The 23,735-nt window shown below is 43.9% G+C and overlaps 1 protein-coding gene across 2 annotated transcripts in view; it reads right to left on the minus strand.

The window, feature by feature from the left end:
• Window positions 1–23,735, minus strand: part of FAM120A (family with sequence similarity 120A) — a 3,065,969-nt gene that overhangs the window by 2,115,351 nt on the left and 926,883 nt on the right. For both annotated transcript variants that reach the window (XM_044078130.1, XM_044078129.1), the window contains one exon: window positions 12,637–12,765. In XM_044078130.1, coding sequence (XP_043934065.1) covers window positions 12,637–12,765 — 129 coding nt within the window. The remainder of the gene's footprint in view (window positions 1–12,636; window positions 12,766–23,735) is intronic.

Raw genomic sequence — 23,735 nt, forward strand, 5'->3', positions numbered from 1 at the left:
GCTGAAATGAGGGGGGTTGTACCTGCAAAAAAATCCTTGACCGTTTGCATAGACTTTGCCTTATCCTCCATTTTCTTTAAAACCTCTTCTGCTTTGACACCAAATAATACATCCTGTTGTAAAGGTGCATCCAATAATTTTGCTTTAACATGATCAGGAAGGGTTTGTTCTTTTAACCAAGCATGTCTACGTATGACAGAGCCAGTAACAGCTGCTCTACAGGAAGCTTCCAATGAATCAAATCCGCATTGTAAAGTATGTTTGCCCACCTGTCCAGCTGCATGCAACAGATCCTGCATTTCCTTGAATTCAGACAGTTCAGAATGTGTGCTCATTTTTTGTTTTAACTGAGACATTAGGAATTGCTGATATTTCAACATGTGAAACTGGCAATTTAATGCTCTCATAGCCAGAGTTGCTGAGGTGTATATTTTCTTTCCCCAATCTATCTAGGGCTCTGGAATCCCTTTCAGAGGGCATAGGATTTTTAGCCATAGAAGCTTTAGCTCCCTTAGGACCCTGGGAAATTGTTTCTGTGTCAGCTACAGGGTTTTTATACAGGAATTTGTGCGAGTCAGATACTCTGTAGTATCTGTCTGGTTTGGCTGGAGCAGGAGGTAGAGAGTCTGGATTTAAACTAGACTCCAAGTAGACATCATCCACAATATCTAAAACAGGAGGGATAGCAAGAGGTCTGTGCTGGGGTAATAAAAGGAACTCTCGGAGCCTTTTCTTAGAATCTGAGTAGTCCTGGCCTTCCCAATGGAAATGTTCCCTCATGGTATGTAAAGTTTCCAGAAAGGAGTAGTCTTCAGGGGGAGATGCTGAGGGAATAGAGTCTTCAGCATCAGAGTCTTCATAAGGTGGAAAAGTGCAATGCTGTTCCTCAGAAGAATCTGAGGAGAGTGAAAGTTGATCAGAGGATGCATAATCCTCCTCTTGTCTTGGTCTTTTATCAGGAGGGGGATGGGAACCCCTGATTAGGGTAATCAAATCTTCAGCCATCTTAAGCATCTGTTTCTTAGGCATGGGGCCTTGAACTGTAGACTGATGTACAGTTTTCTTAGGTTTTAAAGGAGTTTTAAGCTTAGCATAAGATTTAATGGTGAGTGGAGTCGGTGTGAAGACACCTTCTGCAACCGAAGTTGTTTCCACTGCACTAGGGTCTACTTCTGCTCCGGTGTCGGAAGATGGCTGCGTCGGCCTAGTAGGCTCCACTTGGGAACCCGCAGCTGTCTGGGGTTTCAGTTCTGCGGTCGTCAGGGGCTGCGTAGGCGCCTCACTGAAAACCGGAGAACTAGTGACAGGCCCCGCTGAGGCCTCGGAGTCAGGCTTGTTCGTAGGCTGCCTGTCCTTATCCTTGCGTTTTTTTTATGTATGGTGGTAGTCGGCTGCTCCGACAGCATGATATAATTAAATTTCCTACAAAAGTAATGCCGTGCGAAGTCAAAACGGCATTTGATAGTTTGTTTATTAAACCTAGCACAAAACCGACAACCTGTAACGTCGTGGTCTGGGCTTAGGAAAGGAATACTGTAAGAATGGAAGTCCTTATGAGGTATTTGCTTTCCACAAGAAACCAACTGTTAACTTTTTCTGACATCGGACTGAGGCAAGAAAATGTTCCCCAACGGGGTACTTAGCTTTATTGAAGACTTCGGACTGAAATTCAAATCGAAAATCTCAGGTGCCGGCCGACCAGCACTTGCGAACTGCCTCTGCTTCGGGCACCGCGCAGCAAGAAAGACTGAAAATGGCGTCGGATGCCTCTTATATACCCCTGGCGCACTGACGTCAGGGAAGAAGCGACAGCAACCGACGCCGGACCAAGACTTTGGAATTCGGGCCGACTGCGGGACCGCCTGACGGCAGGATAACCCAAGTGTGATGACTGCAGCAGGGTAACACGATGATCATCGTCGTAGTCTGGGCCTAAACAGATGACACAATAAGAATGAAAATCTCTGAGGTATTTGCTTTCCACAGGCAAGACAATTGTTATCTTTTTCTGACATCAGTTAGAGCAAGAAAAAAGGATCCCCAATGAGGTACTTAGCTTTAGAAGACTTCAGGTCTGAATTTCAAAAAACGAAAATTTGAGGTAGTGGCCGAGCGGCACTTGCGAACTGCTTCTGCTTCGGGCTCCCACATGATAAAAAAGGATGCTGTAATGGCATCGGCTGCATGTTTTATACCCCTGATGACCTGACATCATGGAAGAGGCAACCGTATCAGACGCGGAATTCCCAAGACTCTGGTATTCGGGCCGACTGAGGGCTACTTGCAGGCAGATAACCAAAGTGTGATGACTGTAAAGTACAGTTTTGTACCTACCATAAATGTAGATGTCCGAACTGGATAGCATCTGCAGTCATAACAACTGGGTTGTCCAGTCGTCAGGCAGCCCTTCAGTCGGCCGGATTCCAAAGTCCGGGTCCGGCTTCGGCTGATGTCGCACTTCACCCGACGTCATCTCTGTTGGTCTTCGGGTATAAAAGCATCAGCCGACGCCATTTTCCTCAGTGTTTCTTGCCCCAGATGCCAGTAGCCCTCTTGAAGGCTAAAATTTGGATAGATGCCAATGTTTCCAAAAGATAGAGGTAAACACAAAAATAAGCATGTATGTACATATATACAAACAAATACACCATAAAAACTCCCCCACCAGCTAGCTATTAGGAGGGTAAACACCCTAGGAGTACCACAGAGGGAAGGAGGGAGGGTAATCCTGACTGCAGATGCTATCCAGTTCGACATCTACATTTATGGTAGGTACAAAACTGTACTATGTCCTTCATGGATGCATCTGCAGTCATAACAACTGGGTAGAATACCATAGCCAACTAGGGGAGGAGGATAAAACTAGATTATGGTGTGTTTAGGATCCCTTGCAGTACAGCAGTGGCAAACCCTGCTCGGGATCTGGAATATAGAGGCAAATTATAATGCTTGGCAAATGTATGCACGGAGGTCCAAGTAGCCGCCTCAATAATGTCTTTGGTTGCCACTCCTCGTAAGAAGGCTGTGGTAGTGGCTGTTGCCCTTGTAGAATGAGGTCTTATGTTCTGTGGAATTGGTTTTCCATGAAAGGAGTAACAGGATCGTATGCAATTTCCTATCCATTTGGAGATTGTCTGTTTGGAAATAGCTTTTCCTTCCCTTCCTGTTGCATAGGCCACAAATAGTTGGTCAGTCTTTCTGCTACTTTTTGTTCTGTCCAAGTAGTAGCGTAGCTGTCTATGTACATCCAAGGTATGCAGTATTCTTTCCCCTCTGTTTTGTGGGTTGGGAAAGAAGGTAGGTAGGTGGATTGCCTGGTTTAAAGACACTCTGGATACCACCTTAGGCATAAATGTAGGATTAGTTCTCAGGGACACTCTATCTTGGTGGAAGATTAGGAAGGGTTGCACTGCCATTAAGGCCTGTAGTTCTGAAACCCTCCTTGCTGAAGTAATTGCCAGTAGGAAAGCAGTTTTCCATGACAGGTGTTGTAGGTCTGCTGTTGCTGCTGGTTCAAAGGGTGATAGTGTCAACTTTTCTAGCACAAAGTTTAAGTCCCAAGCTGGTAATGGTGGTTTCCTTGGAGGTTTTACATTCTTGATTCCTCTGAGAAACTGCCTGAGCAAAGGGTGCGAAAAAACAGGTGGATCAAAGCTGTATTCTGCTGAAATAGCTGATGCATGTATCTTGATAGAGGAGTAGGACAGGCCTGAATGAAGAAGTTCGGCCAGGTACTCCAGAATGTTAGGCATATCTATGTTTGACGCATCTTTTCCTCTTTCAGTACTCCAAATGACAAACCTTTTCCATTTTCCAGCATAGTTCCTTCTTGTTGAAGGTCTGCGTGCTTCAAGAATAATATCTTTAACTCTTTGGGAAAGTTCTGGATTAGCTGCTGCTATGTGATGTTCCATGCAGTCAGTTGCAACGTTTTTAGGTTTGGATGTATGATGCTGTAGTTGTTCTGAGTTAACATCAAGGGCGTCAGGGGTATTGGCCACATATTGTTCCGAGACATGCTCCTCAGCAGTGGGTACCAGTGTTGTCTTGGCCAGTTTGGAGCTATCAGGATTATCCTTGGACGTTCTTCCTTGATTTTTAGTAATACCTTGTGTATCAAGGGAAGAGGTGGGAATGCATATGCTGTTAGGCCTTTCCAGCTGAAGGAGAGGGAATCCACTTTGCATGCTAGTGGGTGGAATGTCCTTGTGCAGAATTTTTTGAGCTGGTGATTGAGAGGTGATGCGAATAGATCTATCTGAGGCATTCCCCATTTTCTTGAGATGGTCTTGAAGATGTCCGGGTGCAGCTTCCATTCGTGGGCATCCGATGTGGTTCTGCTTAATATGTCTGCTAGAGTATTTTCTTTTCCCGGTACAAATATTGCCTGTAACTGGATGTTGTGGCTGAGTGTCAGGTTCCACAGCTCCAAGGTCATTCTGCATAGGGGGTATGAATGAGTGCCTCCTTGTTTGTTGATGTACCACATGACTGTGGTGTTGTCTGTCCTTATCATCAACTGGCCCTCTTTGAGAAATGGTCTGAACTTTTGGATTGCCAGTTTTACTGCCAGCATTTCTTTTAGGTTGATGTGCAGGTGAAGTTGATCCTGTGTCCACAATCCTTGCACGCATTTGTCCAGCATGTGGGCCCCCCATCCTAGGTCTGAAGCGTCTGTTGTGATGGTCTGGCTTGCTTGACATCTGCGAAAGGGTAGCCCTGGGTTTGACTGGCATGCCTGAGCCCACCATAGGAATTCCTGTTTTAAGCATGGAATTAGTGGGATTTCTGTTTCTAGGCTGTGTCTGTGTTGGGACCATAAATTCTTTAGGTACCACTGTAGTTTTCTCATATGTAGTCTGGCAAGTGGGACCAAGATTATGCATGATGCCATGAAGCCCAAGGCCTGCAGTACTTTTCTTGCTGTTAACTTGTTCAGTTTTGTTAGTGCCAAGAAGTAAAGAGGGAGTTCTTTTGTTTTTCTGTAGTTAGGAATGCCATTTGTTTTACTGTGTCCAATTCAGCCCAAGAATGTCCTTGTTTGGGATGGTATCAGCCTTGACTTTTGTAAATTGACTGTGTATCCCAGTGCTTGTAGCAAGTAGATGACCCTTTGTAAATCTGTTGTCAGCTTGCTTTTGTTGTCCCCTTGTAGCAGGCAGTCGTCCAGGTATGGGTAAATTTGAATTCCCTGTAGTCTGCAATGGGCAATTACTGATGCCAGGCATTTTGTGAATACTCTGGGCGCAGTAGATAAGCCAAAGGGCAATGCTGAGAATTGATAGTGCTCTGATCCTGCAAGAAATCTGAGGTATCTTCTGCAGATTGGTCGAATGGGGACGTGCAGGTATGCCTCCTTGAGATCTAGAGTTACCAGCCAACACTCCTTGCAAAGCATGGGAAGAAGTTGCTGTAGGGTCAGCATTTTGAATTTTGGGACAATGATGTATGTATTTAAGGTGGACAGGTCGAGAATAGGTCTCCAACTTTTTTCCTTTCTTGGAACTAGGAATAGTCTGGAGTAGAACCCCTTTCCTTGCTCTTCTGTTGGCACTCTTTCCACAGCTCTCATGTTTGCTAACTGAATTATCTGTTGTAGAGCTTCTGTTTTTTGATTTGGAGGTAGGTTTGGCATTCCTCTTTTGACTGGTAAGGTGTGGAAGTGGAACCGGTAACCTTGATCTATGGTTTTTAAAATTCACTTGTCTTTTGTTATATAGTGCCAGTTCTTTGAAAATAAGGTTAACTTGCCGCCTAGAGGGGCTGCTATTTGTTCCCTGGTAGGCGGATTTAGGGTTAAGTCACTGTGGTTGTGTTGATGTGGTGGCAGTGGTTGTGTCTGTGCCTCGGTTGTTACCTTGCCACTGTCGTCCTCTGTAGGCACCTCCTCTGGATTGGTTTCTGCCTCTGGAACGTCTATTCCTGCCCCTTTGGGATCTTGTGGAGTCAGGAAAGGACCAATTTTTGGCAGGCCAGTTCCTGCTAAACCTTGGGGGTTGAACCTGCAAGAAATCTTTAACCGTTTGGACAGATTTTGCCTTTTCTTCCATTTTCTTCATAACCTGCTGGGCAGGTGTACCAAACAAATTTGTCTTATCCATAGGAGCATCTAGTAACTTAGCTTTAACATGATCCGGTAAAGGTTGCTCCTTTAGCCATGCATGCCTTCTTATCACCGTGCCAGTCATGGCTGATCTAAATGAAGCCTCCAGTGCATCATAGCCACATTTTAAGGAATGGTTACTAACCTGTTGTATGTTATTTACCATTTCTAATACATATTTCTTATCAAGAGATTCATCAGTGGTTAGCTTTTTTGTTAACTGATCAAGCATAAACTCTTGGTATTGTATCATGTGAAACTGACAGTTTAAAGCTCTAGCTGATAGAGTAGCTGAAGTGTAGACCTTTTTGCCCCATCTGTCTAATGACCTTGCTTCCCTTTCAGAAGGAATAGGGTTTTTAGCTATGGTCGCGGCTACTGCCTTGGGACCCTGGGATATAGTTTCGGGGTCTGCAAGAGGGGCCTTGTAAAGGTGGTGATGAGTGTCTGGTACCCTGTAAAATCTGTCTCGTTTGGCAGGGGCTGGAGGTAAAGAATCTGGTGCGGAGCAGACATCATTGAAAGCATCATCCACCACAGAGAGAACAGGAGGTACAGCTAAGGGCCTGTGCTGTGGAAGGTGCAGAAAGGTCCTAAGTCTTTTTCTGGAGTCTGAAAAAACCTGCTGCTGCCATTGGAACTGCTCTCGCATGGCATGTAAGGTTTCCCCAAAGGAGAATTCTTCTGGTGGGGAAGCAGCTGGAATGGATTCTTCAGCATCTGAGTCTTCAAAATTGGAGAAAGGAGCCTCTGGCTGGTCAGTTATGTCTGATTCATCGGCAGAATTATCAGAGGACACTGGCTCAGGGGGCTCTGCCCTAGGTCTCTTCTCTGGGGGCTGAGAGGCCCTGTCTGGGTGAGATTGAGATCCTCTAATTAATGAAATTAAATCTTCTGCCTGAGTAAGCATTTGGGAACTAGAGGAGGGCCTGGTTGTAGGGGGTTTAACAGGCACTGTTTTAGTAGTCTTGGCTGCTTTAGCCCTGGCGAAGGCCTTTATGGACATGGCTGCTGGAGGCCTAGCAGCACCACGTGCTGGGGTAGAGACATCCAAGGGAATGGTGTCTGATAAGTCAGTGGCAACCACCGTAGTGGATAAAATTTCTGAGGCCGATTCAAGAGTGGTAGCAGGGGCCTCAGTTGTAGAGATAGATTCAGCTGTACTTTGATCATTTTTCTCAGTTTCGGCCGAAACCGAGACACTCGCGGTTTGCTTAACCATGGTTTCGGCCGAAACCGCGGACCGCGAGTGTCGGTCTTTATCTTTGCGTTTTTTGGCAGATTGGGTTGTCGGAGGATCCGACGGCATAATGTACGCAAAATCAGAACCGAAAAACTGTTCAGCAAACTCCGACCGACGCCTAAGCGTTCGTCGGTTGAAGGAAGCACAGGCCGAACAGGCTGCTACGTTGTGGGCTGGGCCTAAACAAGGCAGACAATAAGAGTGGAAATCTTTATGAGGTATTTGTTTCCCACAGGTTAAACAATTATTAACTTTTTCTGACATCGGCTGAGGCAAGAAAGAGTCCCCAACGGGGTACTTAGCTTTAGAAGTCTTCGAAGTAGTATTCGGTAGAAGTAATCTCTGGATCCGACCGACCAGCACTTGCGAACAGCTTCTGCTTCGGGCGCCACGCGGCAAGAAAGACTGAGGAAAATGGCGTCGGCTGATGCTTTTATACCCGAAGACCAACAGAGATGACGTCGGGTGAAGTGCGACATCAGCCGAAGCCGGACCCGGACTTTGGAATCCGGCCGACTGAAGGGCTGCCTGACGACAGGACAACCCAGTTGTTATGACTGCAGATGCATCCATGAAGGACATCAGTGAAACACGAAGAACATCTGTTCACAGAAACCCTATATAAGCATGTCAATAGCTACATAAAAGGCAGCTGTACCCACCAGGAAGGAGTACAGAACTAACAAAAAAACAAGCCACCCTTGTTGAATCACATCATCAATAAGCTGTAAAACAAAATTAAGAAAATCATGGCAAAAACTAGGAGGTGCAGCATCCAGCAGAATAAAAGCATGCTCATCAATTAACTCGGTGGACAAAAAGTCTACCAAAGCCACATTTGAGTTAAATTTGGCCTCCCAGGCCAAGGACAACCATAAGGCATTCTTTAGCTATGTCCACAGCCTCAAAAGCAATATACAAATGTATGCAAAGCTCACTGTAAATGGGGCCACCTATACTGAGCCAGAAGATTTAGCAAACCTACTGGCCAACAAATTCAGCTCCAACTTTATCCCTCTCTCCCCCATCAACCTTTCCTTAGGAAATGTAATAAAATATACCCCCCCTGGTATTACTAGGGAACAGGTCCTCAACGTTCTCTCTAAGGCCAAGAACACTGCATCAATGGGCCCAGACAATATCCTAGGACACCTTCTAAACAGCATGAAACAATCTATTAGGCCCTCTGGATTTGCTATTTAACTGTAGCCTCCAAAGAGACTTCTTGCCTCATGAATGGAGAACAGCAACAGTCAATCCTCTGCACAAAGCTAACACACACCCTGGAAACTACAGACCCACAAGTCTCATATGCAAAGCCATGGAAAGAATTACGAACATGATCAATAATGACACAGGAAACCTCAAGACACTGGACACAATCCAGTTTTGTTTCATCAAGGGCAGGTCATACCTACTTAACCTGGTGGACGACTTTGAGGTGGTCACCAAAGCAACAGATAAGGGCAAAACTATTCGCACTGCGTACCTTAACCTGGCCAAAGCATTTGACACAATCCTCCACTCTGGCACTGTTGACAACTTAAGAGGTTAGGTACAAACCCTTACGTCTGCCAGTGGAGAGCCAGCTGGCTGAAAGACAGGATCCAGAAAGTTAAAATTGGGGAATCCACCTCTAAAAAGAGACCAGTCACAAGGGGAGTCCATCAGGAATCGGTCCTGGGACCACTCCTTTTTGGCATTTACTTCTCTGAAGTCAAGGACAAAGTCAAAGGCCTCTGGCAAACTAAATTTGCAGATGATTGCAAATTAGCAACAGTCACTGAACCACCCACTGATGCAAATGTTCTCCAGGAAGGACTCTCAGACAACTGGTGCCAGAGCCATTTACTAACACTAAATGCTAAGAAATGCATAATAGAGGGATGACAGACAACAACTGGTGCCAGAGCCATTTACTAACACTAAATGCTAAGAAATGCATAATAGTATCCTTCGGGAAGTCATTCACCCCTGGTAACTATCATATTGATAACACACTCCTAAGACTTGACCTAACAGTAAGAGACTTGGGGACACACAGACAGTATTCTAGTCTTTAACCATCATGTCTCTACAGTAGTAAGAAAATCATTCTACATTACACAATTTATAAACAAAGGTATGGTATTTAGGACCAAGGAAGTCGTCGTTCCACTCATTCTTCAAACCTATCACTTTATTGAGTACAATGTCCCCTTTAGTATGTAGCTAACCAGGCATATCCAACCATTGGATCATCCACAGAGGTTCCTCACTAAAAGAATACAGGGCATAAGTAAAATGTCCTATACAAACAGTCTTAAGGCCCTATATCCCTGTATTCTGTCCCCTACAGGCTCGAGGGGAGATCTACACCTGACACACAAGGCACTGTCTGACCCCACTCGGACCTCCTGCATATCTGCAAAACCACCACCACCAGAGTTACCCGTTCTAAAGACTTAAACCTTGCCTGTAATAAAAATAGGACCAACTAGAGAAGCAGGTATGTATTACAGAGACTACCCCCTCTCTGGAACAGGCTCCCCATCCATGTGAGAGAGTTCCTCCCCTAATCCAATTCAAGTGCAACTTGGACAACTGGATGGGAAAATTCATCCCTGGTTTAGCACCTATGTCTCTAATGGGCACAGGCAGCCTGTAAAAGGATCATCTTCCACGCCCCCGCCTGTAAATGTTTCACCTCCCAAGCCTCTGCTTACACTTATCAAGTGTGCCAGAACTTGTCAGAGATTTGGGATGCATGGCTAGGCTTAAAAATACTCTTGGGGTTCTTAGCCTAGTAAACACGTATGAACCTAAAACGCCCTTTAAAACCAACTTATTGCTGAGTTCAACCAGGGCATAGTGGTTGAAACCCACACATCACAGTCTAGATCTTAAATGTGAAGAACCCAAACAGTATACGCACTCTTTGTGGGCACTGGAATTTAGTATTTTGTCCCCACAAGAGATGCATTTTTTTAAATCGACCTATTTGCCTGACATTATCTAAAAGTTAAGGAAATGAGAAGACAGGCAAGAAAAGAAGGTTACCACTGAAGGTAAAAGTGAAAATATTACCAAGAATGATAGCATCTGGAGTACCTGAACACAGGTAGCAAGTTTGAAAGAAAGTTTAAAGGTTGAAGGCCTACACCAAAGAAGGATACAGAAATTAATCAATGTTTTTTTGTAAGTATTAGAGAGAGAAGGAAGAACCAAAAACAGTTGGATATTTAAGTTATACAACTAAAAAAAAAAGTCACTTATCCAAAGTAAAAATATCAAGGTTACAGAGACCACGTCAATTCACTGAAGCGGCAAATGAAATCTGGGGCTATGCTGTTGATGGGGAGAATTATAAGTAAGGGGAGGAGCTTGAGCTAAGGATCCAAGTCTTCAGAAGTGTCTGAAGTCTGACCCAAGACCCATCAGTTGAAGAATGGACAAAAAACACAATCAGATCTGCAGTTAACTTTATAGACTAAACCAATAAAATTAACAGAATAGCTGCAGCCACGGTAAAAAAAAAGCTTTTACACTAACTGGCTTGTCTGATGTTTTAATAACTGCAGTAAGGAAAAGGGCCTGGCTAGAAAAATATGACATAACAATTCTGTCATTTTAATGCAGGCTGGTAAACCTGTTGCTGAGAGAGAGAAGCTTCTTGCCTTGGAGAAATATACAAAGAGGCAGAAGCCTCGTACTGTCCTTTTATCACAGATATTACCTCAAACAAATTAAACCTTTAAGTGTGCCTTTCTATTCTTTATGACAGATTTTTACACTAATGAATATAATGTTAATCTCCGAATCAATACAAGCATACAGAGCGCATACCCTGTGGATGGATCGTTGTTCCACAAACATTTTTATGGAATAACCATTCCACAGTGAAGGAAAGACAGACAAAGCCCAAGTTTGAGAGGAAAAATGTAAATAGGAAATTACTTTCCAAAGCTAAGTTGGAGCCTAACAAAATGCATACTTTTTAAGCACTCTTAAAAGAAAAAAAAATGCATGCTTACAATAAAGGTATTCATATATTTTAAGAGAAAGTTAAAAACTACCAAAACTAATTTGGAAGGCAAAAAAGCACTAAAAATATTACTCAGAAAGCTTTACTCATACTATCACAAAAAAAAACTCAAAATTACTGAAGTCTGTGGAAGTTTTCCTCATCAAAACTCTGAGCACAGCAATAAAAATATGAAGCATGCACATGCATTATGGGAAAGAAGGGTGTGCCTGGCAGCCTGGGAAAGGTTCATCTATTCGGCATTCGTAATACCTGCTGAGCATAGTCCTATTATTCAAAATGCTCCATCTTCTCCAACCTAACGTTAGTATCACTGAAAGCTACCCGTCATACCCAGGATGCTATCCATGCAGAAATCAATAAGAATTATCCAGAATGCAAAAAAGGGCTGTAACATTACTATTCCTTGCAATTCAAACTGACAAGATCAAGGATAAGAGCAATATTAATGTTAAATTACCAATAATGCAGGCTTCAAAACAAAAGCCATTCACATTTTAAGCATAACTGTCACAGTTGAGTGACATTTTAAAATAAATTTGTACCAAATACACATATCAAAGATATTGAAACGTTAACTACACAGCTATTGGCAGTAATGTATTTACTGTGCGTTTGTGTGCACACATGTGTGCATGTGCCACCCCTGCTACCTGCTGGCTACTATCTTCCTTTTCTTCTTTTCAGAGCAAAAGCCATTCCTGGCATATTCATTTCCCCAGTAGCAAGAGCTAATCTCAGATCACTGGGGCTTTTTTCCTGCTTATGCTCTAAACCATTTATTCTGATGACTGACGTGAACATCTGTCTCATTGTAGACAGCCTAGTTACGCCCTCTGCATGAGTGTCCATCTATGCACACACACTGCGCAGAACTAGCATCACTGACTTGGCTGGACCAAGATCATGTCTGAAGTCTAAGGCCATATTAATTACTTGAAGGCCTCCACCTATACAGTGTCAATCAGCTAACTTGAAACCATCAGTCCCCTCCCACCCCAACCTCAAAAGGGCAAACCTGCATTGGGCACTCACTCTCATCTACCTCCACTCAGCTCTTCGCGCAGTCAAGCAGCTAGAAAAACTTGGGTTATCTGGACTGTAGCCAGGACTTTTTCACTCCTCGCAAAACAGCTGGGGCAGAAATTAAACATTCTCTCTCGCATATCCTACAAAGCATCCTCTGCAAGACCATTACAAAAGTCAAATTTGGCAACATTAAACCAAGTATCAACAACTGAAATTACAATGTAGATTAAAGGTTACCTTTGATTGCTTGAAAACATCTTTTGCAATGGAATCCAAATCACTGATATTCTGAATGTTGCGAACGTAGTCAGCAACAGCTTTGATCACCACATCACAGGGTGGCAAAACAAGTTGATGTGCACGTACCTGAGAAAAGAATAAGGCAGGTGAACAGCATTACAAAGGGGATACAACAACAACAACAAAAACTAATGGTATATTGTTACAGACTGTCATATTTCAAATATTTAGGGATTCTCAAAAAGGAATTTTGGCATGTAGTACCTGACACACGTGCGCGCACGCGCACACACACACAGTGCTATTTTTACTGCTTCTATTTACTGTATAACATGAATTACAAAGATACATTTACTTCTAAATTCCTGGCTAAAAAATATTACATATTAGACATACATACACACACATACATATGCCTTTTTTAGGAAAAGTCATGAGGTCGATACTACCAACATAAAAATTTCAACAAAACACAAATTAAAGGTCAGGCTGCTAAATGCTAGGAGTCTAAAAATGAAACTGCACTAATTGCAAGCATTCCTAACCCTGGAAGAAAACATTTGTGCAGTCACAGAAATCTGGTTCAAAGCTGCGGAGAGCACCCCAGCCTTACCTGGTTACTCATCCCATCATACACTCAGAAGCCAAACCGTGGGCAGCAAAGCCAAAGGAGATGGAGTTTCAAATATATATTAAAGACACACAACTCCAGGCTGGTCAAACAGTATGACGCACAGGAGACACTCCAGGTGCAGTTAACCGTTGACAAGACCCCTATTCAAATTATAGCTAGCTACAGGCCATCAAATTTGACTCAAGATGTCCACTTCACATATCTGGACCTCTTCAAATATATCAAGATTCAACCCTTTACCCTGATTCTGGGTGACTAATTACCCAATCATAGACTGGGAAAACTACTCATGCCAGAACACAAATGCCCAGGGATTCCTCGATTTCATCAATGCAAATGCTTTGGAACAGCTAGTCGATACTCCCACAAGAGGTGATACCTTGGACTTGGTAGTAACCAACATGAGTAACCACTGCAGCACCCCTACATAAAGAGGTCACTTTCGAAGTCACGATCTCCCCTGACCCCCTCTAGCTAAGGTCGAACAAAAAAACTTCTGCAAAGCTGATTACAACCTCCTGAGGGATGGTATAAATAGCTTCACAGCCCCTCCCCCATCTGTAGGAACTGGCACCAATGTTCAAATCCACACCAAAGTACTGCACGAGCATTTATAAATATGCATGGAATCAGGAATACCCAACAGGACAAAATCATCCTCCGCAAGGAAGAGTAAACCTGTCTGGTGGACATCTGCAATAAATACGCTATATAACAAAAGGAACAAATTGCTGTCCAGGACCAAGAAGGAGCAGGTGCCCAATTGGAAGCAATCTCTCCTTAGCCTGAACAAGCAAATAAGAGCAATAGTGAAACCCTCTAAACCAACTTCGAGTCCAAATTGGCCACATCTACTAGACACAATCATAAGGTCTTCTTCACATATGTCCGCAATCTCAAAGGAAGCACCCAGATCTGTAGATATAGTCAATCTACTGGCTGAGAGATTCAGTGAAAACTTCTCCCCCTCTGTCCTCCCCATCAGTAAATCGGGACATCCCAAGTACCTGCCCCCCACTCCTTAACTCTAGTGAACAGGTCAGCACTGCCTCTCAATGGCAAAATATACAGACTCCATGGGACCCGATAACATCCCATGCTGCATCCTACATGAACTCAGGCATGAACTTGCAGCACCATTAGCCACCCTATTCAACCAAAGCCTGAGTACCAGCTTTGTCCCAGCTGAGTCTAGGACAGCCTCTGCCATCCCTTTACACAAAGGTGGAGTGCCCATCGATCTGGGAAATTATAGACCCATCAGCCTAATTAGCCTGATCTGCAAGGCCATGGAATGGATCATGGACCTCATTAACAGGGACACTGGCAACCTCCAAACACTCGACCCCACACAGTTTGGCTTTTTCAAGGGGAGAAAACCAAGAAAAAGCAACAACGCTGGCTGTCGCTCCCCAAACTGCACGGAATCAAAAAATACACTGCTGCCAAGATATTTATAGCAATAATACTGGTGCTATAAACGCAAATGTAAACGTAATATTTTAAAACACAATTTGATTAATCCGGAATTGGGTGCTTTCATCTACTGTGGATCCCACGCAGTGGACAAAAGTGCTCAATCATGGATTAATAAAACTGTGTTTTAAAATATTACGTTTACATTTGCGTTTGTGGCAACAGTATTATTGCTATAAATAGCTTAGGAGCAGTGTATTTTTTTATTCCGTGCAGTTTGTGGAGCAACAACCAGCATTATTGCTTTTTCTTGGTTTGAATAATGCTTCTTCTACCGTGTTTCTCAAGTGGAGGTCATGGCTGTTAAATCTGGTCGACTTCTTTGAGACAGTCACTAAAGCCATGGATGAGGGGAAGACGGTACACACTGCATACCTTGACCTGGCCAAAGCCTTCAACACTATTCCCCACTCAGGCATAATAGATAAACTCTCTCAAGTGGGCATCAATCCATATCTTACCACATGGGTAGCAAACTGGCTCAATGACAGAACCCAACTAATCCAACAAGGGGAAGCCACCTCAAACAGTAGAAATGTAACTAGCAGAGTAACCCAGGGATCGGTCTTGGGGCCTCTATCGTTTGGGATATACTTCTCTGAGGTGCAGGCCAAAACCAGTGGGCTATGGCTGACCAAGTCTGCAGATGACTGCAAGCTGGGCACAGTCATCAATTCCCTAAGTGATGTGGACGTCCTCAAAGAGGGTCCAACCTAAACAAATGACTGGTGCTAGAAACATGGCCTCAAGCTGAATGCCAAAAAATGCATCATCCCCTTTGGAGAGAAAGAGACGTCCCCACATATCACATTAATAACAACGTCCTAAGTACACAATCAGTAGTGAGGGATTTGTGCACCCAGGTTGCTAGCAACCTGGCTTTTGGCCACCAGATTGCTTCCGTTGTATGGAAAGCTTTCTACATGGCCTACCTCATAAGTAAGGGCATCTCATCCAGGGACAAAGATGTCATAAAATCCCTGTATTCTTCCCTTATAAGGCCAATTATTGAGTACAACGCCCCCTTTGGCATGTACCTCGCAAAACACATGCAGCAGGTGGACAGACCACAGAGGTTCCTCACCAGTAGAATCCAGGGCCTCAAACATCTACCCTACACAGATAGGCTAAAAGCCCTGTCCCTCTACTCAGTTTCATACAGACTCCTCAGAGGTGACCTCTGTCTGGCATACAAAGCAATCTCAGACCCCCACCTTGATGGAACCGCTGCATATTCGCAAGTCAAGCTCCACTCGAATAACCCGTACGTGCGACCTGAACATGGTCTATGATATCATTAGGACTTATTGGCGGGACAGATTTGTCCCCCAGAGGACTCCCCCCCCCCCCCCCCCCCCATTTGTGGAACAGACTCCTTCTCCATGTTAAGCAGAGTACCTCATTATCCCTTTTTAAGCGCAACCTGGACAACTGGATGAGAAACAGAAAATACACCCCTGAGATTCCACCTGTGTCCCTGCTGAACAGGGCTTTGGGTGCTGACTTGTCTAAACACGGGCTAAACTCTTGGCTAGGCTTATAAGGGCCTCAGGGCCAATAGCCTAGTAACCTCCAATGATCCTTCAGTGGATATAAAAAGTTTACAAACCCCTGTTAAAATGCCAGGTTTTTGTGATATAAAAAAATGAGACCAGAATAAATCATTTCAAAACTTTTCCCACCTTTAATGTGACCTATAAGCTGTACAATTCAACTGAAAAACAAACAACTCTGTTAGTGGAAAAATATAAAAAAATAAAAAATGTACAATACGCTAGTTGCATAAGTGTGCACACCCTTAAACTAATACTTTGCTGAAGCACCTTTTGATTTAATTACAGCATTAAGTCTTCTTAGGTACACACCTGCCATCAATTAAAGAGACTCTGATTAACTCCAAATAAAGTATAGCTGTTCTGGTAGGATTTTCTTGACATTTACTCACTTGCCTGCTACAGCAAAAGCCATGGTTCACAGAGAGTTACAAAGCATCGTCTCATTGTTGAAAGGTATCAGTCAGGAAAAGGGTACAAAAAAACTTCCACAGCATTGGATATACCATGGAACACAGTGATAATAGTCATCAAAAAGTGGAGAAAACATGGGACAACAGTGATGTTGCAAAAAACTGGATGTCTCTCCAAAACACAAAAGACAAGACAAAAACTGGTCAGGGAGGCTGCCAGGAGACCTACAGCAACACTGAAGGAGCTGTAGGAATTTCTGGCAAGTATTACTTGTGTACATGTGACAACAATCTCCCATATTCTCCACATGCCTGGACTATGGGGTAGGGTTGCAAGCCTTTTCTACACAGAAAAACATCCAGACCCAGCTATAATTTGCAAAACAATACATCAAGTCTCCCCCAAAAGCATGTGGGAATATGTGTTATGGTCTGATGAGAACAAGGTTGAACTTTTTGGCCACAATTACAAAAGGTACGTTTGGCGCAAAAATACTGACTCGCCAAAAGAACACCATCCACGGTGAAGCATGACAGTGGCTGTATCATGCTTTGGGGTTGCTTTCTTCAGCTGGAACTGGGGCTTTAGTGAAGGAGGAGGGAATTATGAACAGTTCCGAATACCAGTCACTTTTGGCCCAAAACCTTCAGGCGTCTGCTAGAATGCTGAAATTGAAGAGTAATTTCACCTTTCAACATGACAATGACCCCAAAACATACATCCAAATCAACAAAAGAATGGCTTCACCAGAAGAAAATTAAAGTTTTGGAATAGCCTAGCCAGAGCCCAGACCTAAATCCAATAGAAAATCTGTGGGGTGACCTGAAGAGGGCTGTGCACAAGAGATGTCCTCACAATCTGACAGACTAGGAATGGTTTTGCAAGAAAGCGTAGGCAAACATTGCCAGGTCAAGATGTGCCATGCTGATAGACTCCTACCCAAGAATAATGAATGCTGTAATTAAATCAAAAGGTGCTTCCACAAAGTATTAGTTTAAGGGTGTACACACTTTGCAACCAGTGTATTGTACATTTTTTATATTTTTCCCCTAACAGATTTGTTTTTCAATTGAACTGTACAGGTTACAGGTCACATATTAAAGGTGGGAAAAGTTTTTAAATGATTTATTGTGGTCTCTTTTATATCACAAAAACCTGGCATTTTAACAGGGGCATGTAAATTTTTTATATCCACTGTATATATTAAAACAGCCAATCTATTACAGATAACCTCCCAAGCATGGGGAGGGGGGTTACTTTATGACCAAACCTGTTTCTCCCTCCTCCCCTTCCTTGTGGACACCGTGGTTACAACCAAGGGGCAGGCATGCAATGGAAACAAGTGGCATCTGCTCTACCTCCATGACAACTCAGCCATGTTTCTACACCCCCCTTTTTTTTCTTGAGACTATGCCTCCCTGCCCACAAGTCTGTTCAAATCTTATAATTCTGTCCTCAAAGTCGCATTTCAAAATTTTTAAGCAGTTCTACTACTCTCTTGATGTCTCATTAACATTTCGCTGATTGTCTGGCAATAAACAGCTTTTATTCTGTAGACCTGAGGGCTCAAAATGGACCAGAACATCTCTCAGTAACTGCCCCTGTGAAGGGCTGAGGGCGAAATAAACACTGCATTTGTTTTTGAGGTAAGAAACAAACAGGTTGCAGCAAGGTTGGCCCCAACTGCTGAAAATCTGTTACCACAGGGCGAGAGACCACTCGTGAGGCAATAATATAGTTTTGCGCAACCTGTCCGTTAGTATATTGGATGTCCCAGGAATGTGCATTACTACCAGAAAGCAGTCTGAAGACATCGCCCACTGCCAAACTCACATGGCTTCCTGACAAAGAGGATACAAATGCGCACCGCCTAGTTTGTTGATGTACCAGACTACTGACATATTGTCTGCGTAGATGGTAATCACAGCCTTGCTTAGATGGCCCTGAAAAGCCTGCTATGGCAGAACAGCTCTCATCTCCAAGACACTGATGTAAAGTTTGGCCTCTGTTGATGACCACATCCCTTGAATGGTCTTCCCTTCAAAATGTTCCCCTTCCACCCTAGAAGGAGGCATCCATGGTGACTGTGGCATTGGGAGCAGATGGACAGACGTAACCCACCAATTTATTAGATTCCTGCGCAACAGATTCTGGTGTAAAGAGGTGTAATTTCTGTGACTACCGTACTGCTACCGTCCACTGTAGGACTCTCACATATCTGACTAATGGAACCAGTGTAATGGAAGAGGCTGTCAGCCCTAAGAGATTTGGAATGAGTCTCGTTTGTGGTTGAGGGTGTTGCATCACTTGAAAGGCTACGGATCTTAACGAGTCGACTTTGTAATGGAGTTTTGCACTTTGCTGGACATTGCCTATTTGACAACCTATAAACTCTAAGCTCTGAGAGGAAGGCAATTTGCCTTTTTTGTAACTGACTGATACTTCCAACTGGTTTGCCAGAGACAGAAGATATGACTAGTGCAGTAATAGTAGATCCTTGGAGATAGCAGTTATGAGTCAGTCGTCTAAATACGGAAGGACCTGGATCTCTTGCAGCTAGAGATGAGCTGTTACAACTACCATCACCTTGGTAAACATCAGGGGGATTGAAGCAAGACCGAGTGTTATTGCCTAAATTGGTAGTGACCGTTTCCCAGATGGAAAACAAAAAACTCCAGGAATGCCTCTGGCTCTTGATATGACTGTGGGTATCCTGGACTTCGACAGAGCACATCCAATCATCCTTCCTCAATATAGGTAGAATGGACTGCATCATGACTATCCAGAACTTTGCCTGTTTAACATAACGATTCAGATTGTTGAGATCCAATACTGGTCTGAGGTCCCCTGTCTTTTTTGGAACTAAAATGAACCTAGAATAGATTATGGATTTAAACCGATCTGCGGAGCGGACCAGTTGGATGACGCTCTTGTTTGGCAACTTTGATACTTCTGTTGCTGCAGATTCCAATTGATTAGGTTGAGTATCAAGGATCTTTAATATTTTTTTGGGGGAATCCAAAAAGGATACTGTATAACCTATGGTGATAATCCTTAACAACCATGAACTGGAAGTTATGGTTTGCCAGGATAAAGAGTGTAAGGAGAAGTGTCCCCCAACTGCCTTCAGAGTGCAGCAGTCAGGCAAGCATTCAGGGACGCTAATAAGATTTCTCAGTGAAGGGCCCACAGAAACCTTGATTTTCTGCTGCATCTCTACCTCATGAGTGGCTTCCAGTAGGACTGCCTCATCCTCTACCTTGGACGGGTCTATCCCAAGTGTCCTGGTGAAAACACTGTGACTTTTCAAACCACGTTTTCCTACCTCAGTTCTGATTCCTAGAAAAAGATCTTTAATAAGTAGAAAAACAAATTCCAACATCAGACAAGGTCTTGCCATCCTGCTGCTCCTGGTAACAGTTTCTTTTACTACAGGTCTAAACAAGGTGGAACTGTTGTAGGAAGCATTTATAAAGGACACCCTTGAAGCTCTCCACAAAACTGCACAGCTGCATCCAGGCATATGGTAATAATAGTGCCAGCTGGCCTTGATGTACCAACAGCTGTGTTAAACTGGCCACATTTGAGGAAAACTGCAGGGTAGATGTTTAGGAGTCCACCATGTTCTGAACATCCACAGGTAAGCTATCCGAAAAAGACAAGGAGAGCTCCTGGATCAAGTTTCTTTGGAAACTTGTCAGGTGCGCTAGACAGTTCAATGCTCGAAGTGCAAAAGTAGCTGAGGCATATGTCCATTTCCCCAGTCTGTCCACTGCCCATGGCTCTGTGTTAGGGGGATGGACCAAGGAACGTTCTTCTAACAGTTCCTTTTTCGTGGCTGCTGCTACTACCATATCATATACAGTGGGACCAGTGGACCAATGTCTGCTATCCGTAGGTGGGCAACTAAATTCTTGTCTGCTTGCCTTTTGAAAATAGGGTCTGCCACAAGGTTTTTTCCAAGCCTTATGAGCAACAAGATCTATTAAGGCATCTGGAGGTAGGACCACATAGAATGGCCTGACCCAAAAGCTTCAAGGGACACAGACTAATCAAAGTTTGTGGACCACCTCCCTATTTCATCAATTTCACTATCTCCAAACGAAAAGTCTTTTGGAAGTGGGGAACCTGGGCAACCTTCCTCATCATCCAAGTCATTGCTTTCAGTAACAGACTCAAGAGAGAAGGCTATATTCTTCCGCGTGCATGCCCTTTTCCAGGGAATGCATCTCAAGGCCTCTGATGCAGACACCTCTAAGTTAGAATGTCAAGCAGTCTTAAAGCTGTTTTGGTCTCCCTGTCCCTGTCGATTCAAATGAGAGGAAGAAAGTACAGGATCCAATGGGAGTCAGGACAGACCCAAACTCTGTGCACACACCAATTTTCTTAGTCCAGCCAAAGCCCTCTCCACTGCCTCAAAAACAGACTCAGCTAATGGAATCAAGAAAGTACAGTTGTGGACACTTACCATATATGTAGATGTTAGAGTGTATTCACTGTTGCAGTCCTGACTTGTGGCATTTCCTGCTGTGGAAGACTTTTCTGGTGCGACTACCAGAGTAAAAATCTCCCTCCTCCTAAGACTGGCGGGCATCCTATCCTGACATCAGTATGCTTGGGTACAAAGGAAGCCAGCCAATGCCATGACATCAGTTTTTTCCTGCCCCCTAGAAGGAAGGAGCCTTCAGGATGAACCATAAGCAAGGGTCAAAGGTAGAAAAAGGGCCCTGCACGGAAAACAACCAGGAGATCTTCTGGCTAGTGAAGAAGATAGAAATAGACTACTACTGTGGGTAAAGGGGGGAAGGAGGGAGGGAAAGAAGACTGCAAGAGTGAATACACTCAAACATCTACATTTGTGATGAGTGCACGTAACTGTACTATGTTCTTCATGTTTCACTGCTGCAGTCCTGACTTGTGGAAAGATTCCCAAAACTGAGATGAGGGTGGAAGGAAGATTACTGGAAAGCGAGGATGGCAGTAGCAATAAGGTTAGTTAACTGGTAGCATTTGGTCAAGGTATGCAGAGATGTTCAGGAAGCAGCTTCAAAAATGTCTTTGGTAGGTACTCCCTCTTTTAGGAAGGCAGCAGAGGTAGCAATGGCCCTAGTACAGTGAGCCCTGACAGCTTTGGGTGGCTTTTTACCATGACGACTTTAACAAAAGGAAATGCACACAGAGATCCACTTGGAGATAGGCTGTTTGGAAACTGGTTTCCTTTCAGAGCCAATGGCAAAGGACACAGAGTTGGCCTGATTTTCTGAAAGATTTAATTCTGTCAAGACAGTAGCAGAGCTCTCTGTGCACATCCAAGGAGTGAAGGATTATCTCACCCTGGGTTCTAAGGCTTGGGGAAGAAGGGGGGGGGGCAAGTAAAAAGCTTGATTCAAGGATGTGCCCGTGACACCTTGGGCATAATGGATGGATTAGCCATAAGCGATACTTTGTCTGGGTGGAATATGAGAAACAGTTCCACTTCCATGAGGGCCTGCACAGCTCAGAGTCGCCCAGGTTAAGCATTTTAAAATCAACAAAAGCTGCCAGTTTGGGGGTGGGGGGGGGGGTAACAATTTTTCCAGAACAAAACTGAGGTGCCATGGAGGTGTGGGTTGCTTCCTGGGAGGTATGATGTGAACCACTGTTTCATCATAAGGTGGGAAAAGGAAGGAGGAAGAGTAGGGATGTGGTCTGAAATGGCAAAGGCATGAATTTTAATGGAAGAAAAAGATAGGACTCTGTCAACCAGGACAGCCAGGTAACCTAAAATGGTAGAGCTATTGGCTGATTTAGGACTGAGGCCTTGCTGCTGACACCAAATGGAGAGACTTTTCCATTTGGCTGAGTATGATTACCTAGTTCCAGGCCTTCTAGCCTCCTTGAAAATGTCAAACTTGCTTCAACTGCACAATCAACCTCACCAGTCTCACACACACACACATATATATATATATACACACACACACACACACACACACACACACATACATATACACACACAGCTTGCATACAAACATTCATTCACAGAAGACTGTTCTCTTACACACACACATTCTGCTTTCATGCATGCATTCGCTCACACAAGACTGCTCGCACTCTCAATCTCTCACACAGTCTCCTCTGCTTTTACACAAGCACATGTACACACACACACACACACACACACACACACACACACACACACACACACACACACACACACACACACACATATTTCACATTCACTTTTTTGTTTCACTCCCCCACTAAATGTTTGTGTGGCCCAGTACCAATTGGATCCACTGCCCGGTGCTTGGGACTAAATGTTCTAAGGCCAGAGGGGCTATCATGGGAAGACGTTTTTGAAGAGTCAACATTTTGAATTCTAGTACCAGCAGGGAATTACTGAGGTTGGACAGGTCTAGAATAGGGGTGTCAAGACCCTTCCTTTCTGGGAACCAGGAATAGCCTGGAATAGAATCCCTTACTTATTTGCTAGAAGCCTCCGTACATCACAGCCTCGGTGTAACGAGTGTCTAGCCATCTGGGAGCTGCAATAGGAAAGGTCCAACAATTCCTTGGAAATGTTCTTGTACTCCAGGGAGAGTACCTTTTACTTTATTTGATCTGAAACACTTTGTTGGCATTTTATCATATGAAACTGACAGTTAAGTGCCTCACAGCTAGGGTAGCAGAAGTGTAGATTTTTTTTTTTTTTTTTTTTTTTTTTTTTTTTTTTTTTTACCAAACCTATATCAAGGGAGGGCCCTGCTTTCTTTGCTAGCAGGTAAAGGCTTTTTGAAGAGCTGGCTTTTGTTCCTTAGGGACCTGGAGTGACAACCTCTGGATCAGCAGAGAGTTTTTTGAAGAGATATTTTATGCGAGTCCAGCACCCTGTAAAACCTTTCTGGTTTGAGGGAATGGAGGTAGAGAATCTAGATTCATGGAAGAATCCATGAAAACATTCTCTACCACCTCCAATACAGGAGGAATAACCAAAGGTTTGCATTCCAGGTGGTCAAGGAACTCCCCAACCCTTTTTT

This window comes from Protopterus annectens, chromosome 7.part0, assembly GCF_019279795.1.
Source record: "Protopterus annectens isolate FY-2018-M chromosome 7.part0, PAN1.0, whole genome shotgun sequence".
NCBI classification, from domain to species: Eukaryota; Metazoa; Chordata; order Ceratodontiformes; family Protopteridae; genus Protopterus; species Protopterus annectens.